General features: G+C 37.2%; 1 protein-coding gene across 1 annotated transcript in view; it reads right to left on the bottom strand.

Annotated features, from left to right (window-relative positions):
- The window catches only part of col13a1 (collagen, type XIII, alpha 1), an 85,777-nt gene that overhangs the window by 50,048 nt on the left and 15,123 nt on the right, over positions 1 to 20,606 (bottom strand). The window contains exons 5-12 of the mRNA XM_059358773.1: positions 18,919 to 18,969; positions 15,897 to 15,932; positions 13,509 to 13,535; positions 12,679 to 12,705; positions 11,053 to 11,079; positions 10,920 to 10,946; positions 10,667 to 10,693; positions 7,504 to 7,575 (exon numbers count right to left, since the gene is read on the bottom strand). Of these exons, the coding sequence (XP_059214756.1) occupies positions 7,504 to 7,575; positions 10,667 to 10,693; positions 10,920 to 10,946; positions 11,053 to 11,079; positions 12,679 to 12,705; positions 13,509 to 13,535; positions 15,897 to 15,932; positions 18,919 to 18,969 (294 nt within the window). The remainder of the gene's footprint in view (positions 1 to 7,503; positions 7,576 to 10,666; positions 10,694 to 10,919; positions 10,947 to 11,052; positions 11,080 to 12,678; positions 12,706 to 13,508; positions 13,536 to 15,896; positions 15,933 to 18,918; positions 18,970 to 20,606) is intronic.

Here is a 20,606-nt window from a genome sequence, read left to right on the forward strand (position 1 = left end):
ATGCAAAATATCTCCCTCAGCTAAGGGGTTGATTTAAGATTGTTGCATAAAGCATCTTAGGTTGTCTCTTTACCTATGTGTTTAGGCTAAGGCTTTCTCAGTAGTTACTGTAATAATACAACACATTTGCTCTTCAGTTACCGGCTAGCACCTCCAAAATTGACAATAAAGAGAATACAAGAAGAAAAAGAAAGCCAAACTGGACAGAAAATAAGAATTTTGTTCTCCTGAAAGTATATGGAAAGCGCAAGAACATAGCATTAACACAAAAGAAATATAACCTATCCATTACAAATGCTGGTTTCCTTGGTGTAGTGGTTAGTTCTTTTGCCTCACAGAAAGGGTCCCAGGGCAAGAGGATCACAGATCTGAATCCGGCTTACAGCTCTTCTGTGTGGAGTTTGCCCTGTGTCAACCCGAGTGTGTTCCCTCTGGCTCCTCGTGAATCCTCCCATAGCCTGAAGACATTCAGCTAAGGTCTAAGTGGTGACCCTAAATTTCCTATAGAAGTGAATGAGAGCATGAATGGTTGTCTGTCTCTATGTGTCAGCCCTGTGATGGTAACTAACTCTATGGAGTCTTGGGCTATTTTGTCAATTTCTGAATCCTTTTCATCCTGCCTGTATACACCACTTAAAATATGTTTAAATGCCATGTTGGTACTTTTTTTTCAGCACAACCAAACCTATATGACCTAATAATAATTTATTTTTATTCTGACTTACTGGATCAACATTTTGAACCAAAAAGAAAAACCAACATAAATGTGATCTTGTGATTGTGTGTGATCCTGTCATCCAACTCTGGATTTTATTCTAGTGGGACTCTATTTTATTTGGGTCTTGTGTGTTTAGCGTAACAATTTTGGTCATTTTGTGTCTTTTTTGGCAATTTTGTATCTTTTTTGTGTCTTTTTTGATCATTTTGTGTATTTTTAAGTCATTTTGTGTCTTTTTTTTTTTTTTTTTTTAGTAATTTTGTGTCTTTTTAGTAATTTTGTGTCTTTTTTTGGCCATGTTGTGTTTTTATTTTTTCATTTTGTGTCTTTAGTAATTTTTCGTCTTTTTTTGGTCATTTCGTGTCTTTTTTGTATTTTTGTGTCTTTTTTAGTCCTTTAGTCCAACATTAAATGTGATTTTGAATATTTTTTTTAACTTTCAAAACACTATTGTGCTCAATGAAGAATTTTAAATGTTCCAAATGTGAACAAAGGTGTCCAATATAACATATAAGAGACTTACATCCAGTTCTATCATTTTATACTAAATATATTTGAGCTTGTCTCCAGTTTTACTTGGTATATCATCATCACACTGAAACTGGCCTCATGGAGTTTTACAGCTACAACTTTAGAGGTAAATTTACAGTAGGGCTCCACGCTGCTTTGTTTTCTAGTCTGGATGTCATCAACAAGTCTGGATTTGGTGCTTTTGGAGACTCCAGAGGGTTAAGGATAATAAATGAATGAATGATTTACCAATACTCAGAAGCAGCAGATGTGGCAAGAGGTAATGGACAAAATCAACGCAGGAAATCTAGTGAAACGAATTTAACCTAGGGTTAGGGTTAGGGTGTTGCAGACAGAGTTGCCCTCTGTCTGCAACAAGTTAAAAATTTTACAACATTTTAAGGAAGTCCTTGTGGTGATTAAGTGCGACTCTTTTCCCCCCTAATGCAAGCTTAAATGAAAATGTAAGGGTAACCTCAGCCTGAGGAGTTTTATGCAACCAGGTAGAGAAGCCAGCATGGACCCTGGGTGACTGACAAGTGGTCCAAGTCATCGACCAGGAATCAGTGGACTACCACAGAGAGACCAAGAAGGACATTGACGTCTGAGGCAAGAGTCGATCTTTGAACTTGGACAGGGGTTATGATTTGACATGTTAATGTACCAAAGCGCTGCTGTCATATGATGACACCTAAACAAGCTCCATTTGCTGAGAAATGTGAATTGAGTGCAAACACTCCAGAGAAAGTGAGTGCAGTAAGTGCTTTCTTCACATTGACTAGCTTTGTTTGGAAAGCAAAGCACTGGGAAATATGTCACACTGATGTAATTACTGAACTTTTTGAGAAGCCAGATACAAGACTGGTCCTAGATCTGTCATTATTCCAGGACTCGTCGTCAAAGGTACTTCTTCAGCTTCAAATTCCAATGAAGATCAGTAACTGCATTAATTATTATTGTTTTAATTTTAAATGATGACATGACATTTTGTCATGGATCTTCCTGGTTGCTTCTTTGAAATAGACTGCCAACCTTGAGTGTTTATTCTGAAGACTGCCCACTGACAGCTAGAACCCTTGGGATCATCTCAAACCAAAGCCAAGACTAAACAAAATCAAATAAAGGAAATTTACAATGAGCACAGGATATGAAGATAATAAATACACGTCATGGCTGAAATAAATCTGTCTGGCTGCTTCATGTCCTCAATCTGCTTCTCCTTTGTTTCATGCAAAAATAATTCATCCTACTCATCCTTTGGAACTCATAAAAATGAATGAATGTTTTATAGAGAAGACACCTCAATATCAAGTTTTCATGGTATGAAACTGAATGCATCATACTATGGTAGATGATTTATTTTCACATGTGGTCCGACTTAGAGAAGTTCCTGACACAAAGAGTTGGCCTTACTTCAGTCACTCACCAATCACTGTGTTATTGTAAGAGAACACACATGTACAGTAGCTCAGGACCACAGAGCACTGCCAAGCTTCTATTCTAAGATTATGAAGAACATATCCATCCATATTAGATCCATATTTTACCCTTCCTCCTCTGTCCACAGATGATTTATGTCTCTGTCATGTCGGGTTTTTCTCAGGGGTTATGCACACACTGTTATGGGTAGAGTGCAGCTGCCAATAGCTGATAATAAAATGTGCTGTTCTGCACAATTTGACCACATGAAACAACATTCTGAACAGAACAAACGGCCATAATTCTATTTTCATAATAATGGAAACCCCATTATATGTGATGGTCACCACTGATTGTCTGATACCATTTTGTGATTTCAGTGTATGAAAGCAAATAGTCCTGATCTCCAAACCAGGTATTGTGTCCTGGCATAACGCCAGCTAGGACAACTTGTGCAAGAGTACCAAATAGGGCCACAGGGCAGCACAGGGAGCCTGGTCCACTCACAGCTCTGTATCTGTCTAGTGGTGTACACTGTAAAAAAAAATGTGTTGTTTTTACGGTAAAAAACCAGCAGCTATGGTTGCCAGAACTTTACCGTAAGAAATACGGTGCAACTTTTTGTAATATTACGGTAAAATTATATTAGCTGCTGATTTCCCATTTAAGTTTGCCATTTTATTCCATATTTTACCGTGAAAAATAAAACGTTTTTCCATCAAAACAAACGCTGTTCTGCCATATAATTGACAAGAAAATACTTTATAAATGCTGCATAAATTAAAGATTTTACCATTAAACATTACAGTATATTTCTGTTAGAGATATGGTGTTTAGAACATTTAACAGTTAGAAAAAGTATTTTTACAAAAAATAAATGTAAAAATTACAGTGATGCTTGTATATATATTACAGTAAACTGTTGCTACAAACACAGTGCCAGTGTATTTTACAGTGGAGTAATGTATTTTAAAAAAAATACTGTTTTGGCTGATACATTTACGTTGTTTCATTGTGACTGAAACTGAATTAACACATTCATCATTTTATGGTCTTTTGCTGTCATGGTTTAGCAGTTTTTCACCGTAAAATCTACAGACATTTTTTACAGTGTAGGAACCAATCGACAGAAATGGCTTTATAAGACTTTATAAGTCTCTGTTATAATATAAACTGTCGGCCATAAAGTTGGAATCATTTTGTTTTCAGACACAATTCTCTGTTAACTGTGGTTTCATTTTCAATGTGATATGTTTGGAAGACTGATTAATAAAGTTTTGAGAAGATATACACTTTATCTGTTAATAATAAATCACATTGTCAAAATCATTATTGGAAAGAGGTAAAACATATTTGATTCCAACTTCAGTGCCAACTGTGTATAATAATTATAACATAATTATAACAATTATTTTTCCCTAAGTCAAATTAACATGTGTTGAATCTATTTTGCATGTTTTTGTATCTGTTGTCTTGAATCACAGTGAATAACTTTGACTTCCATTACAAGATTAAAGAAAAAATAATTTTTGTTTGATTTCCTATCCTCCAATACGACAAAATATTCAGAAGCAGTAGCAGCCAGAGGTTGGTTAATACAGCGGTGGGGGAGTGTGGGGGGGTTTTGGCGGCGGTTGATGGCGGTTGGCATCCACAGGGCGGGCAAAGAGGAGGGGGCAAGTAGGTGGCAGAGAGAATTGTACCTTGAGGCGTTTTAGGATTAGAGGGCTTATTGAGGGCATGTTGCGCACGGTGATGGGCAACATCTGCCAAGGGGAGTCACAAAGCACAGGTGGCCAGCGGTGCAAAAAGGCCACAGGGCAAAGGTCACCAGGAGGCCAGAGAAAGAAAGGGGTAAGGATATGGAGGAAAAAGAGAAATAGAACATCAGAGTGAAAAGCAAAGAAATGGGAGGGAGAGGGAGAGGAAAAAAGGAAACACGGTTGAAGAAAGGAAAGACAAAGAAAGGCACCAGCATTGCAAACTATGGGCTTGGAGTGACAAGGGGGATGGTTGATGTAGTGTGTCTGAAAGTGATCAAATTCTTAGATAGGGTCAGCCTGTTGGTTGATAATCATCAAGCATGCCCTTTTCAGGATCAACATGGTCTCACAGGAATCTGTGAAATAGCCACGGATTTGACATTTGTCATTAACTTGCATTGTAGCGAAATCTGTGTCAGTTTCACGGAAATTTGAGTGATTCCATGGCTATTCCACGGATTTTGAGTTAAGCGAATCCGTGGCTATTTTACGGATTCCTGTGAAACCAGGTTCTCAGGATAGATGTGCATCAATGTCCCCATTAACAGACAGCCAGGCCCCTAGGTTGCAGCTGAGCAGAGGTTGGCGCCAGTCTTGCCACAAAGAGAGTACAGCAGTACAGTTAGAGTGACATCCAGACTTACTGTGGCCAACTGTCCAACACAGGGCTGTACTATACGCCGCTTCTGTTGAGATGACCAGCATGATCAGATACATGTGTAGGACAGGAGGATACAATATGATCCCGCTGATACATTTCCCAACTGACACCAAGTAGAACCAGCTGCACGCAACTTGCCTACTTTTTACATAGTGTACATATTTCCACGATTTTTATTATGCAGCAAACTTTAAAGTAAAGACTGGTCTCCACCCAATACCTGAAACCCAAAAGAAGAATTCACTGGTTAATATAGATGTTTTTAGGGTCAATCTTGGGACATATTTCTTTTCATTGTGTGGTCAGTCACACAATTTTAAGTAGCTGAAAGCCAAAAAGATCCAATTATAATATTTCTATGGAAATATATACAGAATGTTATAAGTAAATATGAGTAGGGGGATAAATGTAGTAAGTAGGCAAGTGTGCTGCTTTGTCCCTCACCATGTCCAGCTATCCACCACAGGTTGAAATGCATGGAGGTCAAGAGCTGCCAATATCAAAGTTAAACCATTGAATTCAATTCAAATGATATTGTCCAGCTGTGTGAAAGTTATGCAAATATGTCACTTATGTAAAAAAAAAAATCTAATTCCTATTTTCATATTTTGAAGAAATATTTTTACTTTTAATTAAATTAAAGCAAAAGAAACAAAAGAAGGGTGGATAATCTTTATGTTATATAATTTGATTTAAATAATTGATAATGAAAAAACACATATAACATAGCACTGCAATCATTACAAACATTAAGAAATCCCTGAAAATGAAATCAAAATGAAGCTTGAAGACTTATTTCCATTGTGGTGCTATGCTACGTTATACCGCTTCATACTGTAGCATTTTGTCAGCAGTTATTTTCTCTTTATGTTTTGATTATTATTATTATTATTATTATTATTATTATGGAATCTAACTAGAATTTGACTAGGGTTGTCAAAAGTATTGATACTCAAAAAAGTATCGATACTAAAACGTTGTATCCGGATACAATACTCATTTTCAAAAGTATCGAGTATCTGAAGCTTGTTATCATAGTTGCAAGTTTCTTTTTGAACAACTGTTTTTTATTATAAATATTAAACCTGTGGTTCTGTTAATTTTTACATGTTGCATTTTTCTTGTTAATAAAAATATTTCTGTTAAATTTTGGGGTCTTTGTTTTTATCCTTGTGGTATCGAAAATGGTATCGAGTATCGAATATTTTCCTGAGTATCGGTATCAAGTTGAAAATTTTAGTATTGTGACAACCCTATCTGGAACTTGAAAGTAGAATTGTCATATGTCTGTAATTTTTAATTAAGATATTAAATTTTGTCATACATGTTCACTAGCATTGAAAATATAATTTTAATTAAATTCACTGGTTTCATTTTAATATTGGCATCTCTGTGATTCAGTACTATGCATGATAAACCTTAATTTCAGCAATTCAATTATGTAACGTGCTTTTCATCTATTTTAACCCATAAGAACCCATGGTGACACCCTTGTAACAAACACTTAAATCTTCTAGAATCTCCCATATTCAGCTTTATGCTTCACCTTAACTCATTAAATCCCTAAGCAATGTATACTCAACACCCTGGTGTGGTGGTCATGTGACTGTGACAAGAAGTGACTTCTCCAAAATATGTGTGTGACTGGAAACAGAAATGTAAAAAAAAGTAGCTAATTTCAAAAAGCTTATTTTTTGTTACGAGGCTCAGTTTAAACCCATTTAACAATTCTAATCCGTTAATGTCCTGTATTACATTTAACTTGTTCTCACCGTATTTCCTGAACAAATTAAAGTCACAATTTTGATATATATTATGGAGATGAAAACAAAAAGGCAAATGTTTTTTTGTTTTTATTTATTATTAATGTATTATTATTATTGTTACTTAAAAACAAATCAGAAAAATAATTTATTGTTAAACAGCACTATTAATGTCACAGTTTTGATATATGTTGTGGAGAAAAAGCCAAATTTGTATTCTTGTAAGCAGAAAAGGTGTCTAGTTTTTTTTTTTAATTTAGAAATAAGAAATATTATAAACATAAATACCATAAACGCCCATTGTAATGTATATGTCACATCACAGATCTTTGACATTTAGGGGTAATATATTTTTTTTAAAACATCATAAATGTGTTCTATGTGGTCCACTTGGTCTGTGATATATCCTCCATCATTTTCCTTTAAGGATAACTGGGTCTGGGTTCTTATGGGTTAAAAAATACAGTATATTTTTTCTGAAAAACTGACTTGAAAAACTGTTGAATTAAACCAATAGCAACCTCATCACTACATTGACTTGTTATGTTGGGTGGAGAGGTGAGTGTTGAGGAGTGCCTTGGCTCTAGGGCACTGGCTCTCTTTGCGGCACGACTTGGTGACACCCCCACTGAGGGTTATCTGTATGGGTGTTTGGGGGCACCCACAAACCTTCAACATCAGAGCCTGACTGGAGCGCAAGGCAGCCAGGGTTTTCAGAGGAAGATCCTGCACAAAGAGGCCCTACACACCAGGGAAGTGTCATTTCAGTCAGTGCTGCTAATGGTGGCAACAAGCCATAACCACACAGAATATGAGTCATACCTCATGAAGCCTGAAATGAATATGGCTTCAGTTAAATGGAATAGATCTGCTTCCAGAGAGTGAGATGTTCAGGGGAACAGAAATCTCACAACTTTGCATTAAGTACACAGCTTGAGTCAAGATTTGTAGCTGATGTGTAGATAGCTTAGCTTAGCATAAGTCTCAGCTCTGTGCATGGTGGGAAAACAAATAGCTACCAAAACTTCTAACACATACTTTGTCTCATAGTGTGTCCTTTTGCTTTAGCTTGTATGTGAATAGAAATTAAACTGTCATTTTTGATTTAAATGTGTTAGGGATTTTAAGGAACCTGCACTGTGGAGAGAATTAAACTATGGTCCTTCAAGAAATTGTTACAAAACTTAACTTCACCAAAAAACAAAATTGGAATGTTTACATTTGTCTTTGTGTGCAAAATATATAAATGGGATAGACAGTTTTTAAAATCCAGCTTTATAGTTTGAAGTTAAATCTTTTCATTTTGGATAGAGCCAGTTGTTCGCCACTGCTTCCAGTCTTTATGCTAAGCTAGGCTAACCAAGTCCTGACTACAGCTCAGTTGTACTTGCACAGATATAAGATATCAATCTTCTCACTCTTCTCAACAAGAACGCATATCAGCCTTATTTCACACCATGTTGAACTATTCTTTTAACAGTGGGCCTTGTGCAAAAACACACATTACACAAAAACAAAATAAATATTTGTTGATCTCGCTGGCTTTGTCCTGAAAGGCAAACTCTAAACACTGAACATTTTCAGTGTTTAGAAAATGAGACCCCCCCTATGGGTCTCATAGGATTATGGGCTGGAGTGTGAGCAGACATTGGGAATGGACCTCCCATACAGTCTGCTGCAGGGGGCTCTGAAAAGTGTTTGGGAAAGAAAATCAACAGGCATACAGCTTGTTAGAAATGTGCTGCTGGGCATTCTAAAATGTATCCAGCCTGAAGCATTTACTGTCCACTAATGCATATCACAACAACATATATTATTGATAACAAATGTAGAGTGTATAAAATACAGACATGGCCATTTTAGTCTAGAGTCAGCTTCAAGAGGCCTATTGGGGAACTGCATGTGGGTCATTTCAGAATTGCGGGTACATTTCGCGTCTCCCAGAAAAACCTAAACCCCTAAAAAAAGTATTTACTGGATCTGTTTTAAATAATATTGCTAATTATATTGAATGTTCACCAATAAAATGTTTGGTGTGTATTTTATGCACAATTTATATGTAAAATATTCATTTAATGATTCCTACCCACCAATTATTGGCTGTCTTCAGCTTGTGATTCACATGTTCATATTGAATTAACATCAAATAATTGATTAAAATTAGCAGTTTTTGGGTGCTAATTCTATAAATACTTAGACTTATAGTTGTACAGAGTATTTCTTTTCTGTAATACATGGGATTTCAACATTAAAAATATAATGTTTTTATCTGTCCCTATGATCCAGTCAACTCTGTTATCTCTGTTATAAAACCACATAAAAAACCCTACACCATTCAAATAAAAACATGTGACCTGCACCCAGTGATGTCACTTCCTCTTGCAGAAAAGATTTGGAGGAAACTATGGAATGTTAAACTTTCTCTCTCATTAATTTGTACAGAATGTTGTGAATACACTAACAGTAGATTAATTATATGTCAAATCTGTTACTATGATATTCTAGTGAATCTGTCAGTCATTTTTTAAACAATTATATGATGAAAATTCATAACATATATGTTATCGTCAACTCTGTTACATGTGTAAAAATTTTTAATGATAACAGAGTTACTGTTTTTGGCCTTTTACGCATAGTTTGTCAACTCTGTTATTCATGTCAACTCTGTTCACATAGCCGTCAACTCTGTTTCACACAGTTTTGTTTTAAAAAATTCTAATTAAATATGTTTTATTGTTGACAAATTAACCAGAAGCAGTGTCATAACTAACATTCTCACTATACATGAAATGAAAAAGCATTTCATTCATTTTTGGAGCAATATTCAGAGAAAATACAAACTGTCTTGGCAACTTTCCAATTAAATGTGTCAATGTTTTTACTCCTGAAAAAAGAGTCTTTATCTTAGAAAATTTAAAGTTGAATTCGTGGATGTAAAGACAAAAGTTCTCTGAGGAAAGACATGGTTTTAAAATGTATTACATTTGAGTAATAGAAATATTAACCCTAATTTGTCTGCAACAGATGACTGATTTTACTGTTACTACGATGATTTTCAGATTAAATATTTTAAATCTTACATGTTTAAGCTTGGCAAATGCTGGAAGTGTTAAATAAAGTATTCTCTATGGGAATGAAAAAGGTTTTATGAAAAAACAACAACATATAAATATTTTGTCTAAACTTCAAATGTACCCGCAATTCTGAAATGGGCCATGTATTTGGCAGCCTTGGTTTCATTTATCAGCTTTGGAGGTTGATGCTTGATAACAACTCAAAAAAACATCTCAGCATTGTACTACTATTTTGAGGGGCTTTAAAACAATGGAGAAGATATCATGGCAATTGCAAAGCATGACAAAAAACCCCAACTTTAACTGTCTTAGCAGGAGCAGTTTAATAACGGAAAGATTGAATTACAATGGACTTAGCTATCTGAAAAATCCCCTTTCCACAGGAGACTCTTATTCTTGGCACCCCACACACAGGCTCTTATCACATAGAGTTCTAGCAGACCACTGGTAATTGCCTTGTTTTCTCTCAAGTAGCCAAACCCTGAAAGACGTCAGGCCAAAGAACTGCAGAGCTCTGCATGTGCCATTTGTCAGTCCAGCTTCTGTAAGAGTTTCTCTTTTTCCAACTTCACTTTTCTATTTTGCTCTGACTTTATACAACTGTTATGAGAGCTGTGTGTTGTATACTGTTGGATGGACAACAGTAAAAGTTCAGCAACATTTAACACTATAGTAATTACTTTTTCCTAGCAACAACAAAAAAAATATTGAAAATAGTAATGTAGTAAAGAATTACTTTCACTGTAATTTGTTCATACCCGGTGTGTGTAGTCTCCACATACGCCCTGGAGAACAGAAAGAGAAAAAAGTTTGATCAGAAAAATACTTCAGTCTCAGTCTTCGGTCTACACATTTATATCAGTGTAATTTTTTTGTAATCCCTCTCTGTGAGAGCTCCAACTTTATGGAAATGCTATGCTAATTTCTCACAGTTAAGTAAAGAAGACTTCTTGGCCACTGTGAGCAGGTAAAATAGAGGATGTGTCAGAAAGTAGTGAAACCATGTCTCACCTTCTCCCCCTTGGGTCCAGGTTCCCCCTGTAAACAACAACAACAACAACAACAACACAATTAGATATGTGAGTGTTTAGCTTAAAAAATTATTAGATGAGCAAATTATTATCTCAGGACTTGAGAAACTTACCGGCAGTCCTCTAGCACCACGCTGACCCTGTGAGACAGCAGCAACACAAGTCAGTCTTGAATGTGATTTAGGCACAACTTGACAAAAAAATGCACATTTCTAAGCATAACATCATCCAATAAACATGAGTGAACAAGTAAACATGTCAAGGAATCAATCACACTAATGGAGACACTGTTACAGGAGTCTATTCCAATTACTTGTTACGGGTGAAGGCTCTCAGTTTGACTTCCCATCAGGCCCTGGGGTGTGCCCAGAGCAAGTAGCTGTCAGAGCTCAGCCACTGGTTGATTAATGGAGTCAGGGAGAGGGCCCAGTAGGACACATCACGCTGGTGACCCCACAGGCTCAGCTCCAAAACCACTTTGTGAAGGCAACAGCATCTCTATACATCTACCAGACAAGCCCTCAAAGCCCTTTTAATACTCACTGACACGTGTCAGGAAGCAGACTGAGGAACAGCCGCTCATTACGGGGCATTAATCAACACTAAACATTATTTCAACAGTATCCACTACACTTGGCCTCCTGGAAATGTTATCATTTGTACTGGCAGGGAATGGACTGGAGCTATCCCTCTGCTTCAAAAAATAAACCGCGCCTGTCCAGGAGTAATGGTCTTTAAACATAAGCTAGTGAAATCAGTATTGGACGTGATAAAAGCCAGAGCATCAGCGCTAGACAACATTTAAATATACGGCAACATCATTCCGGAAGAACAGAGCACATTAATGCTGTACACTGTATGCAAGATGGAAATAAGATCAGAGGATTCTCTGAATTGGTAGGGAGATTGCCAGTTGATGAAAGTCCAACCGTCAGGGTGATCAGCATAAAAGAGAATTGATTTTGTAGGAGCCAGACAACCTTTTGTTAAAGTACAGCAAAATATTGTGGTGAGCTTTAATAAAAACAGGGATGTTAGAAGTCTGTGACGGAACACAGACTCTGACCCCTACACTAACTTTGCCACCTTAAAGGATGCATTGCTTCCTGCATTAAAACTGAACATGAACATGAACTTAAATAGGGTGTGGAAGCTGGAGATGTGAGTAGTTGCTTTGGCTCTGAAAGTCAGCTAGTAAGTTGTCTACAGATCGTTGGCTCCCAATGACACTGAAATGGGTGATTTAAAAAAAACCTAGTCTTTCCTTACATGCAACGTGACACTCATTGTATGGCTGTAAGGAATCAAATGGTTTGGGGATCGAGAATTTAAATGGTAAAGAAAATGCTTGAGGCATTAAATGTTATGAAGCCTCAGTAAGCACAGTCTAAAGCCCCTAAGTGCCCATTTCAGTTAGTCAGCTTCTTACCTACTAACCCTGATTGAAAGCCAGTGTGTGGCTAACAGCTCCCATCTGTCTTGGCCTTTTCCCTTCTGCATGCATCCCACTGTCAGTGGCATAAATCAGGCTACCACTCTGTTTTTCTTTCAACTTTGTGGGTATAAAATCAGCAAGCAGCTGAAGCGATCTTTACATGCAAAACAAGGTTCATTGTAATTATTGAATATTTGTTTTGGCTTTTTAGTGTATATCCAAGGCTTTACATTCTCCTGTGCTTGACTGGTGGTATTGGCATTATAGTGCAACAGTGTTGATGGAAAATGAAAGGAATGCTTACCATGTCTCCCTTCGGTCCATTCTGGCCCTGCGTGAGCATTAAAACAGTGAGTGCATGTGGTATAATCATTGAGTCAATCTAAGCAGATACTTCCCCTAAGACTTCTTAGAAATATCCACAGTATGTTTAACCACACCCTGTAATGACAGGAATGATACTCATAGATATTTTATTATTACAATAATGACCATAACCATTCTTGGCTTAATTAGGCTCTATATTATCACAGAGTGCTGGGTTCTAGGCAGTGTCGGTTCTACACAGGGGCCTACAGGGGCCACCGCCCCTGTGAAGAAGCCCTTGGCCCCTGCTGTGGCCCCTGTGTCAAATAAATAATGAAATGATCAATTTATAACGATGAATGACGGAACAATTCTTACCTATTTTTTCTTCAAAGAATATCGCATTGTACACAAGAAACCCAAAATGTGTACATTATGTAGTTAAATAAAAGCAATAAAAGCTTGTAAAAAGGTCATTCTGACTGCACTGCACTTTCAAAATAAATAAAAAAACAATTGTGCACAAAGATGAGAAATATCACTGTCGTACAGAAATAACTGTTCTTGTTGGTGAGTCTCATTGTTTTAATCAATGTATTTGTATCTTCCAAATATACCTAAATGAGATTTTTAAATGAGGTAAAATAAAGGTTTTGAATGCTTAAATATCATCTTTGCAGTTTTTAAATATGCCTCTCTGATTAAACACTGGCCCCTCCTTGGCCCCCATTGTAAAATTGGTCTAGAACCGCCACTGGTTCTGGGCACTGAAGAAGCACTCAATAACTCAGTTATGTCACTTTTCAACAAGAATTTGAGAAAACTCACAGGCTTGCCATCCAACCCAATTGGACCCTAGGATAAAAGAAGAGCAGGAAACGTTTGAGTACATATGGATATCAGTAGCTGCATCATACATGACTGCAACAACAGCTGGTGCCATTACAACATTTAATAAGCAGCTAGTTGAAAATACTGTACATAGCAAAGAATATGCATCAATGCATTGGTATCAATCAGTATACATGGATCACATGGTGTTGTTAGTTAAGTGAGATGTAGGTTAAAATAAGCTGTGATTCAGTATTGTCATCACTTAGTTTGAGAGAAATGTGTATTCAGAAGGTGTATGGTTATATGCTTCTATTTAATAAGGAAAATGTCAATTTCCTTTCTTGCACTTGGAAAACATTGTTAAATACTGTCATATATATGCCCCTGATGTGAAACCTCAAGAAGATATGATGGTATAAAATAATTGACAGTGCCTACCTGTAACACATTTTTGAATGTGCACTGAAAAAAGTGATTTTGACCCTTCGTAAGTTACATATATTATTTAAGCATATTTTAATAGAAATGATGTGCTATTTAACTCCACTTATAAAGTACAATTATGACAATCTTATTTTATTTAATTAAATGTAGCTCGAAAGAATTAAGTTCATCCAAATTTTGAATTTTTTTTGTCAGTTTAGACTGTTCATTCCATCCTTATGATTCTGGTTGACAGAATCTGAACAGTGTGTTTCTGCTTTCTTGGTTCTCTGTCATGTATGATAGCTAAAAAATATTTAATTAGAATCAACTTCATAAAAAAGGTACAATTTAAACATTTTAATTGATTTGAAAGAGCACAATATATTTAAAAAAAACACACACAATTTATTTAAGTTAATTTAAAGTGGGTTTAATTGGATTTACTAAGAACATTTGAGTAAAATGAACTCAAAATAATTGAGAAAGAATTACATTATATATATTTTTTAAATTAACTTAAATTTGTCTGTGAAATGGCTATCAAGGACTGTGTATGGCAGCACTAGTTTAGCACTACATTACCATTTCTACAAATGAATTTGTGCATGTGCAATCGCCTGGCTGGTCACATCAAAAGCACATTTCTCTGCGTGTGTGTTTGTATGTTCTTGGAGCAGACACACACAGAAGCAGCATAGTGCTCTTCTCTTTCTGCAGAGGAGCACAGCAGAGAGAAAGTCTTGGCAATCATCGCATGGGCTGAATGTTTTAACAATTATCAGAATCATAACACTCATATCATATAAAAAATATCCTTTATATCGTTTATCGCAGACGATTGCTTTTCTTGCCAGATTCACTCATGGCACGCAGAGAAAATAGACCAGGCACTGAAACAATCCCTGCAAAGTGTGAGCCAGCTACAGAACTCTGTGCCACAGCACGTCCAATGAGAACAGCCCCGCAGGTTAACACAGCAGCCAGGGCTCCAGGCACCAAGGGGCCCTCCACAGCACTGCAGCAGCTGCTGTCAACCAAGGTTAGTATAGTTAACCAAAACTAACGAAATAGCCAAAACTAGAATCAAAAAAGCATTTTCGTTAACTAAAATACAAATAAAAAGGAGAGTTTTTAAAAAAGGATAACTAACTGAAACTGTATTTTGTGGTTACAAAACTAACTAAAACTAACTAAAAGCATAATGAAAATGTCCTTCGTTTTCATCTTTGAGAAAGTTTTTTCATACGTAAAACTTTTTGGTTGATATGAAATCTATTTCATCTATCTGGTTTTATGACTTAATAAACTTATTGGGGCTGAGATAGATCAGACAAAGGTAATAAAGGCAACATTTATTGTGACTTTCTTGAATCTCGCACCCAACAAATACCCCATTACAAAAAACTAATAAAAACTAAACTAAATCTAGGCATTTTCCAAAAACTAAAAACTAATTTAAACTAGAAAACTCACTTTAGAAATGAATTAAAACCAACTGAATTTGAAAACAAAAAATCACAACAAAATTAAAACTAAAATTAATAAAAAATCCAAAACTATTATAACCTTGCTGTGAACCCAGCCTGACTCCTGTTGGTTTATGTTATAAAAGCAATAATGAGTCACTGGTTACGATCATTTGGCTGCTGATTCAGCATGAATCAGAATACTATATATTATATTATTATTATATATTATTATATAATATTATCCATACTCAGTTCTCAATTTACTTACAGTCTCCGATGATGTATTTCAAGAGTTATTTACAAACTATAAGGAATCACTTCGGTCATGAATTACTCCTTACTTGTTCCATGGTAACTAATAATCACTGTTTGTACTGTATTTATGTTTGTTAGTTTGTTGTTTATTAGAGGAAAATCCAGCTTTTACACAAATCATCAAAGTATCATTTACAGTATCAACCTGACAGACAACATGGTCACGACTTACTGGGAAGCCTGGAAATCCTCTTGTTCCAGGTTGTCCCTATAGAGAAAAAGAAAAGAATCATGTGTTTGTTCAGCTCCTGAAAGTCTGACAGAAGAAGAGGAAAGAAGAATAGAAGAGGATCCAGCTGCCTTCCCCTGTCTCTCCAATCTACTGCACTGATGTGCTGAGTACTACAATTGATTTTGACGTAAGGAGGTGATGGGGTTGGATTTTAGAGATTTTGCATGCAAGTTTTTTGAGTGCCTTGTCTTTTTGGCTTTTATTAGTGTGCTGTGTTGTGCATACATTTGTTTCTCCCATTACCCCTGAACATCTCACAAAATCCTAATAGGCGGCAAGTGTTGGAGAGCTCTGGGTCTGAGCAGGGAGGCAAACCAGGAAGTCTCTTCAGCTGCATTCTACCGAAAACTCCAGCAGGGGGCGCTGACAGCGGCTGCAAAAGCATTTCTGTCCATTCATTTCAATACAAAATGAGAAACTTCTCACTTATTTTTATACCACAAAAATTATTTTTTGGACAACACTATGGTCTCAATCACTAAACATCTTCTTCAAGACAATTTGATGTTAATGGTGTAAATAATGGTTTAATTTAGAAGAAAATAGAAGATAGAGAATGGTATGATTTGGGGCGTGGCTACCTTTGATTGACAGGTCACTAACAAGGTGAGCCGTCATCAGGAGAGAAGTAGAACAATGCGTATCCATGGCAACGTGTCAATAGCTATTTATATATATTTTGAAAAAAGGACATTTACCAGTTTGGTCTCATAACTTTGACCCTTTCACTGTATTTTCACTCAATGACAGTTTATTTGAACGTTTTGTTCAGAAAAAATGTCTTGTTCAGCGTTTGGTTGGACTAACAGACACTCCAAGGAGTCGCTGCTCAGTTTTCTGAGGTGAGTAACATACATTTTGTTTTTGTTTTTTGCTAGCCAAAACTAACATCCTAGTTAATGCTCCAGTTAATGCTAACATGAATTAGCAGCGGCTTCTCTTGTTTCTCTTCTCCTCCACAGTCCAGATATGGTCTGCTCCCCGTATTGGAAACAAGATGGCGACACAAGATGGCGACGAGTGAAACACTGAACTCAATGCCTCAAACGGTCCACAAACCAATGGGTGACGTCCAATGACTACGTCCATTATTTATACAGTCTATGGGTGAGCCGTGTCTGTGGTCGGCTGGACGAGAGGGACGGACAGATAGAGAGATAGACACCGAGAGTGAGAGACGAACGAACAGCAGATGGCCATGGTAGCGGTTGGTTGGACTGGTGGCCTGGCGGATGGAGTGTGCAGTGTCAGGGTGGACAAAACAAAGGGTTATTTGATTTTAATTATTGCTTTCAATAAATGTTAGACCTTTTTAATCTAACCGATGTCTGTTCTGCTTACCCCTGGTTTTAAAAGAGGGTTAGGGTTAGGTGGTAAAAATAAAAACGAGTTTTTAAAAAAACAAAAAAAACAAAAACTAACTGAAACTGTATTGTGTAGTTACAAACTAACTAAAACTAACAAAAAATAGAGTGAAAATGTTTTTCAGTTTCTGTCTTTGTCAACTTTTTTCATACGTAAACCTTTTTGGTTGATATGAAATCTATATCATCTATCTGGTTTTATGACTAAATAAACTCACCGCGCCCCCCCTGTCATCACTCCTGGCCCCTCCTAGGGGGCGTGCCCCCCAGTTTGAAAACCACTGGCTTAGCTGTCAGTTCTCTCCTTCTACTCTCTTGTTCCATCTAAGGTCACAACTGGACTCTCTCATGTCAATCTCACCTGCTGTGCTCATCTAAGTGTTTGTGACTGAGCAGCCCTCTGAGCTCTGGACTGAGCTCCTACTGCACAAAGCTTCCTCTGCATCCTGTTATTGATTAGGAATGCCTAATACCAATAAAGGGAAGAGTGGTCATATATAGTTGTAGAAAGAAAAAACACTTAGAAGAACTGATATCTGCTCCACTGGCTAGAAGCCGAAGTAATCTTCAAGAAGAAAAAGTCAAAATAAACTGATTCGGTCTCTAATTAAGAGAATTTAAATGGTAAAAAAGGATCCAGTAAGACGTGGCATCTGGATAACTAATATTGACCCTAGTTCAGGGATCGGCCGCCTTTACTGACAGAAGAGCCATTGTTGGCCAAAAAAAGGGGAAAAAATGCTGGAATTGAGCCGCAAACCTTATTTTGAGCCTCATGATGAAGAAGAACACAGCCTCCCAAGTCTAAATGAGCCCACTAACACCACTGATAAGTCTTAATGAGCATTCATGTTTTTGTCAGAATGCAGCGAGAACCCAAGTGCAAATGAAAGGCTAAAGAAATATTAGAAGCTAGCCTCACTAGAGAAACTCAAAACTAGACTTGAAGTTGGCTAAATGTAGAGGTCAAGGTGCCAGGCCTTAGACTTTGCACATTTTAGTTGACTAAAATGAAAAAAATATATATTAAAAATGCTGTATATAAGCTACACATTTTTACAACTGAATGATACAAATTGCCTTGGGCTTACACCAATGATAAATGAAAGTTACAGAAATAACATTTCGTATACAATTTTTGTCACAAACCACAGGGAGCCACTGCAGACGGCCTGAAGGGCTCCAGAGCGGCAGGTTGCCGGCCCCTGGCCTAGTTTGACCAGGATGGAGTGTCTCGCTTTGCTTCCTTAATAGCAAGCATGACCAATGATCAAATAAATGGCCAAATCACAGTTCCTTAAATAATGTGTCTGTTTCCAAACAGTCTGTCATTAGATAGCATTATTCTATCATTTGTGGTGCATTCAAGGGCCTGGCTGGGCTAACATAAAGCTCAGCCAGTGCCCACAAGCCTGGAAACAAGTCTCCCCCATTGTCTATCAACAGAGTAGAAAAGTCTGTTGGTGTTTAAGAAGCTAATGTGTTAAACAGAGGTCTTCTTAAATGGTAGCTCATAAAAAAAGTTTAGCATGGAGGCAGGCAGCAATGATGCAGAGATCAGATGTTTATTATGTGTGGGGAGAGTTGAAGACACTTACAGGAGGTCCTCTTGGTCCAATGATTGACAAACCCGGCTCGCCTGGTGCTCCCTATAGACGCACAGACAGAAAGAAAGGAAGAAATAAGAAGATATTATTAGAGAAATTCAGCACATTAATCCATAGCTCCAACGATAAGTAGCTATAACAGCAGGGCAAATTGATCCTCTAGCATCTGATCAGCATACATTGCATCAAACTTCAACACATGAATGCCTCTTTTCTAAGGCAACTGTGGTGGTACATGCATCTAACACTCCGGTCTCACTGGGAAGCTCCACAGTGAAATCAGTCTGAAAATAGGCTATGCTAGAAGCGTGGTGACTATTTGTAGGGTTAGTTGGTTAACTGTTTTAGCCTGCAGATTAACTGCTTACATGCTAGCCAGCAGGGCATGCTGTGGCTATTCTGTCACAGTGACTGTCTAAAGCAGTGGTCCTCAACCTTTTTTCGAACCTGGTCTCACAGGAATCCATGAAATAGCCAAGGAATAACTCAAATTTCCGTGAAACTGACACGGATTTCTCTACAATGCAAGTTAATGACAGTCATATCCCATGGCTATTCCATGGATATTTTTCCTATTGGTTTGTTCCAAGTCACTTGACTTTTAAGGTCCTGGCGGTCAAAACAAAAAACATGGCGGACAGTTCTCTCATTTTTAGTGAAAAAATCAATATTTTGACTTAGTTTCTGCATAAAAATGGATTTTGATCACATTTCTAGCGAGAACCATATGTTTTATTTTCTAAATATTCACTCAGTGAATGTACATAATCACTTTGTATGTTGGAATAGCCACGGGATATGACTGTCATTAACTTGCATTGTAGCGAAATCCGTGTCAGTTTCACGGAAATTTGAGCGATTCCGTGCAGAGGCCTGCAGCCTTCTGACCCTCCCTGCACAAACCACTGAGGCAAGACTGGCCAACTCAGGTTCCCTTCTTAGCTTCTGTCCTCCTGAAGGGAAACCCTATCTCACGGACATATCTGATGGTCCCGGTCATCCATCAAAGACAAAGGTGATGCTAAATATCTCTGAACAAATGTCTACTTTAAAAGGCAAAGAATTTGTTTTCTCACTCTGGGTTTGGTGGCAGATGTATCACTTTGAGGCCAGAAGGCAGAGGTAATGATGTAAAAAGAGGGTTCAAGTCATCTAAAGCACTTTTCAGTTTCTTCATTGGCTTTCTGTAGCTTGAGTAAATTAGACAAGTGAAGATCTACAGATACACTCTACAGAGATTGTATTACAAAAAGGTCAAGGTAACGAGGCAAAGTTAGAATCACAACTAAAGGACCCACTCAGAGCAAATACAGCCACATAAAACCATGCATATGCTGAGGAATCACAAGCAGATCTTATTTCATTCTAAATGAAATGTTCTCAAGCCCATAAAGAGCAGAGTGTCCATCTCCTGTGGTTCTTTTGCAAAACCAATCAATCATGACTTTCTGTTTTTTCTCTCAGCCTGGCTCAGTTTGCCAGTCTCTTGCCCCAGACACTCCCACAAAACCCACAGAAGCCATTTGTTTCAAGAGTGCAGTGTTCTGGAAAAGCTTGTCTTCACTTATTCTCGTTGTGTCCGCCTCACTTTTCTGTTCCTGGGAAGATGCTTCCTTTTAAGAGATGGTCTACAGCCAAGTGTCTTGTGTATAATTCCTGTATGTCTTCATCTTCTCTGA

Source organism: Centropristis striata, chromosome 20 (genome assembly GCF_030273125.1).
Source record: "Centropristis striata isolate RG_2023a ecotype Rhode Island chromosome 20, C.striata_1.0, whole genome shotgun sequence".
Taxonomy (NCBI): Eukaryota; Metazoa; Chordata; class Actinopteri; order Perciformes; family Serranidae; genus Centropristis; species Centropristis striata.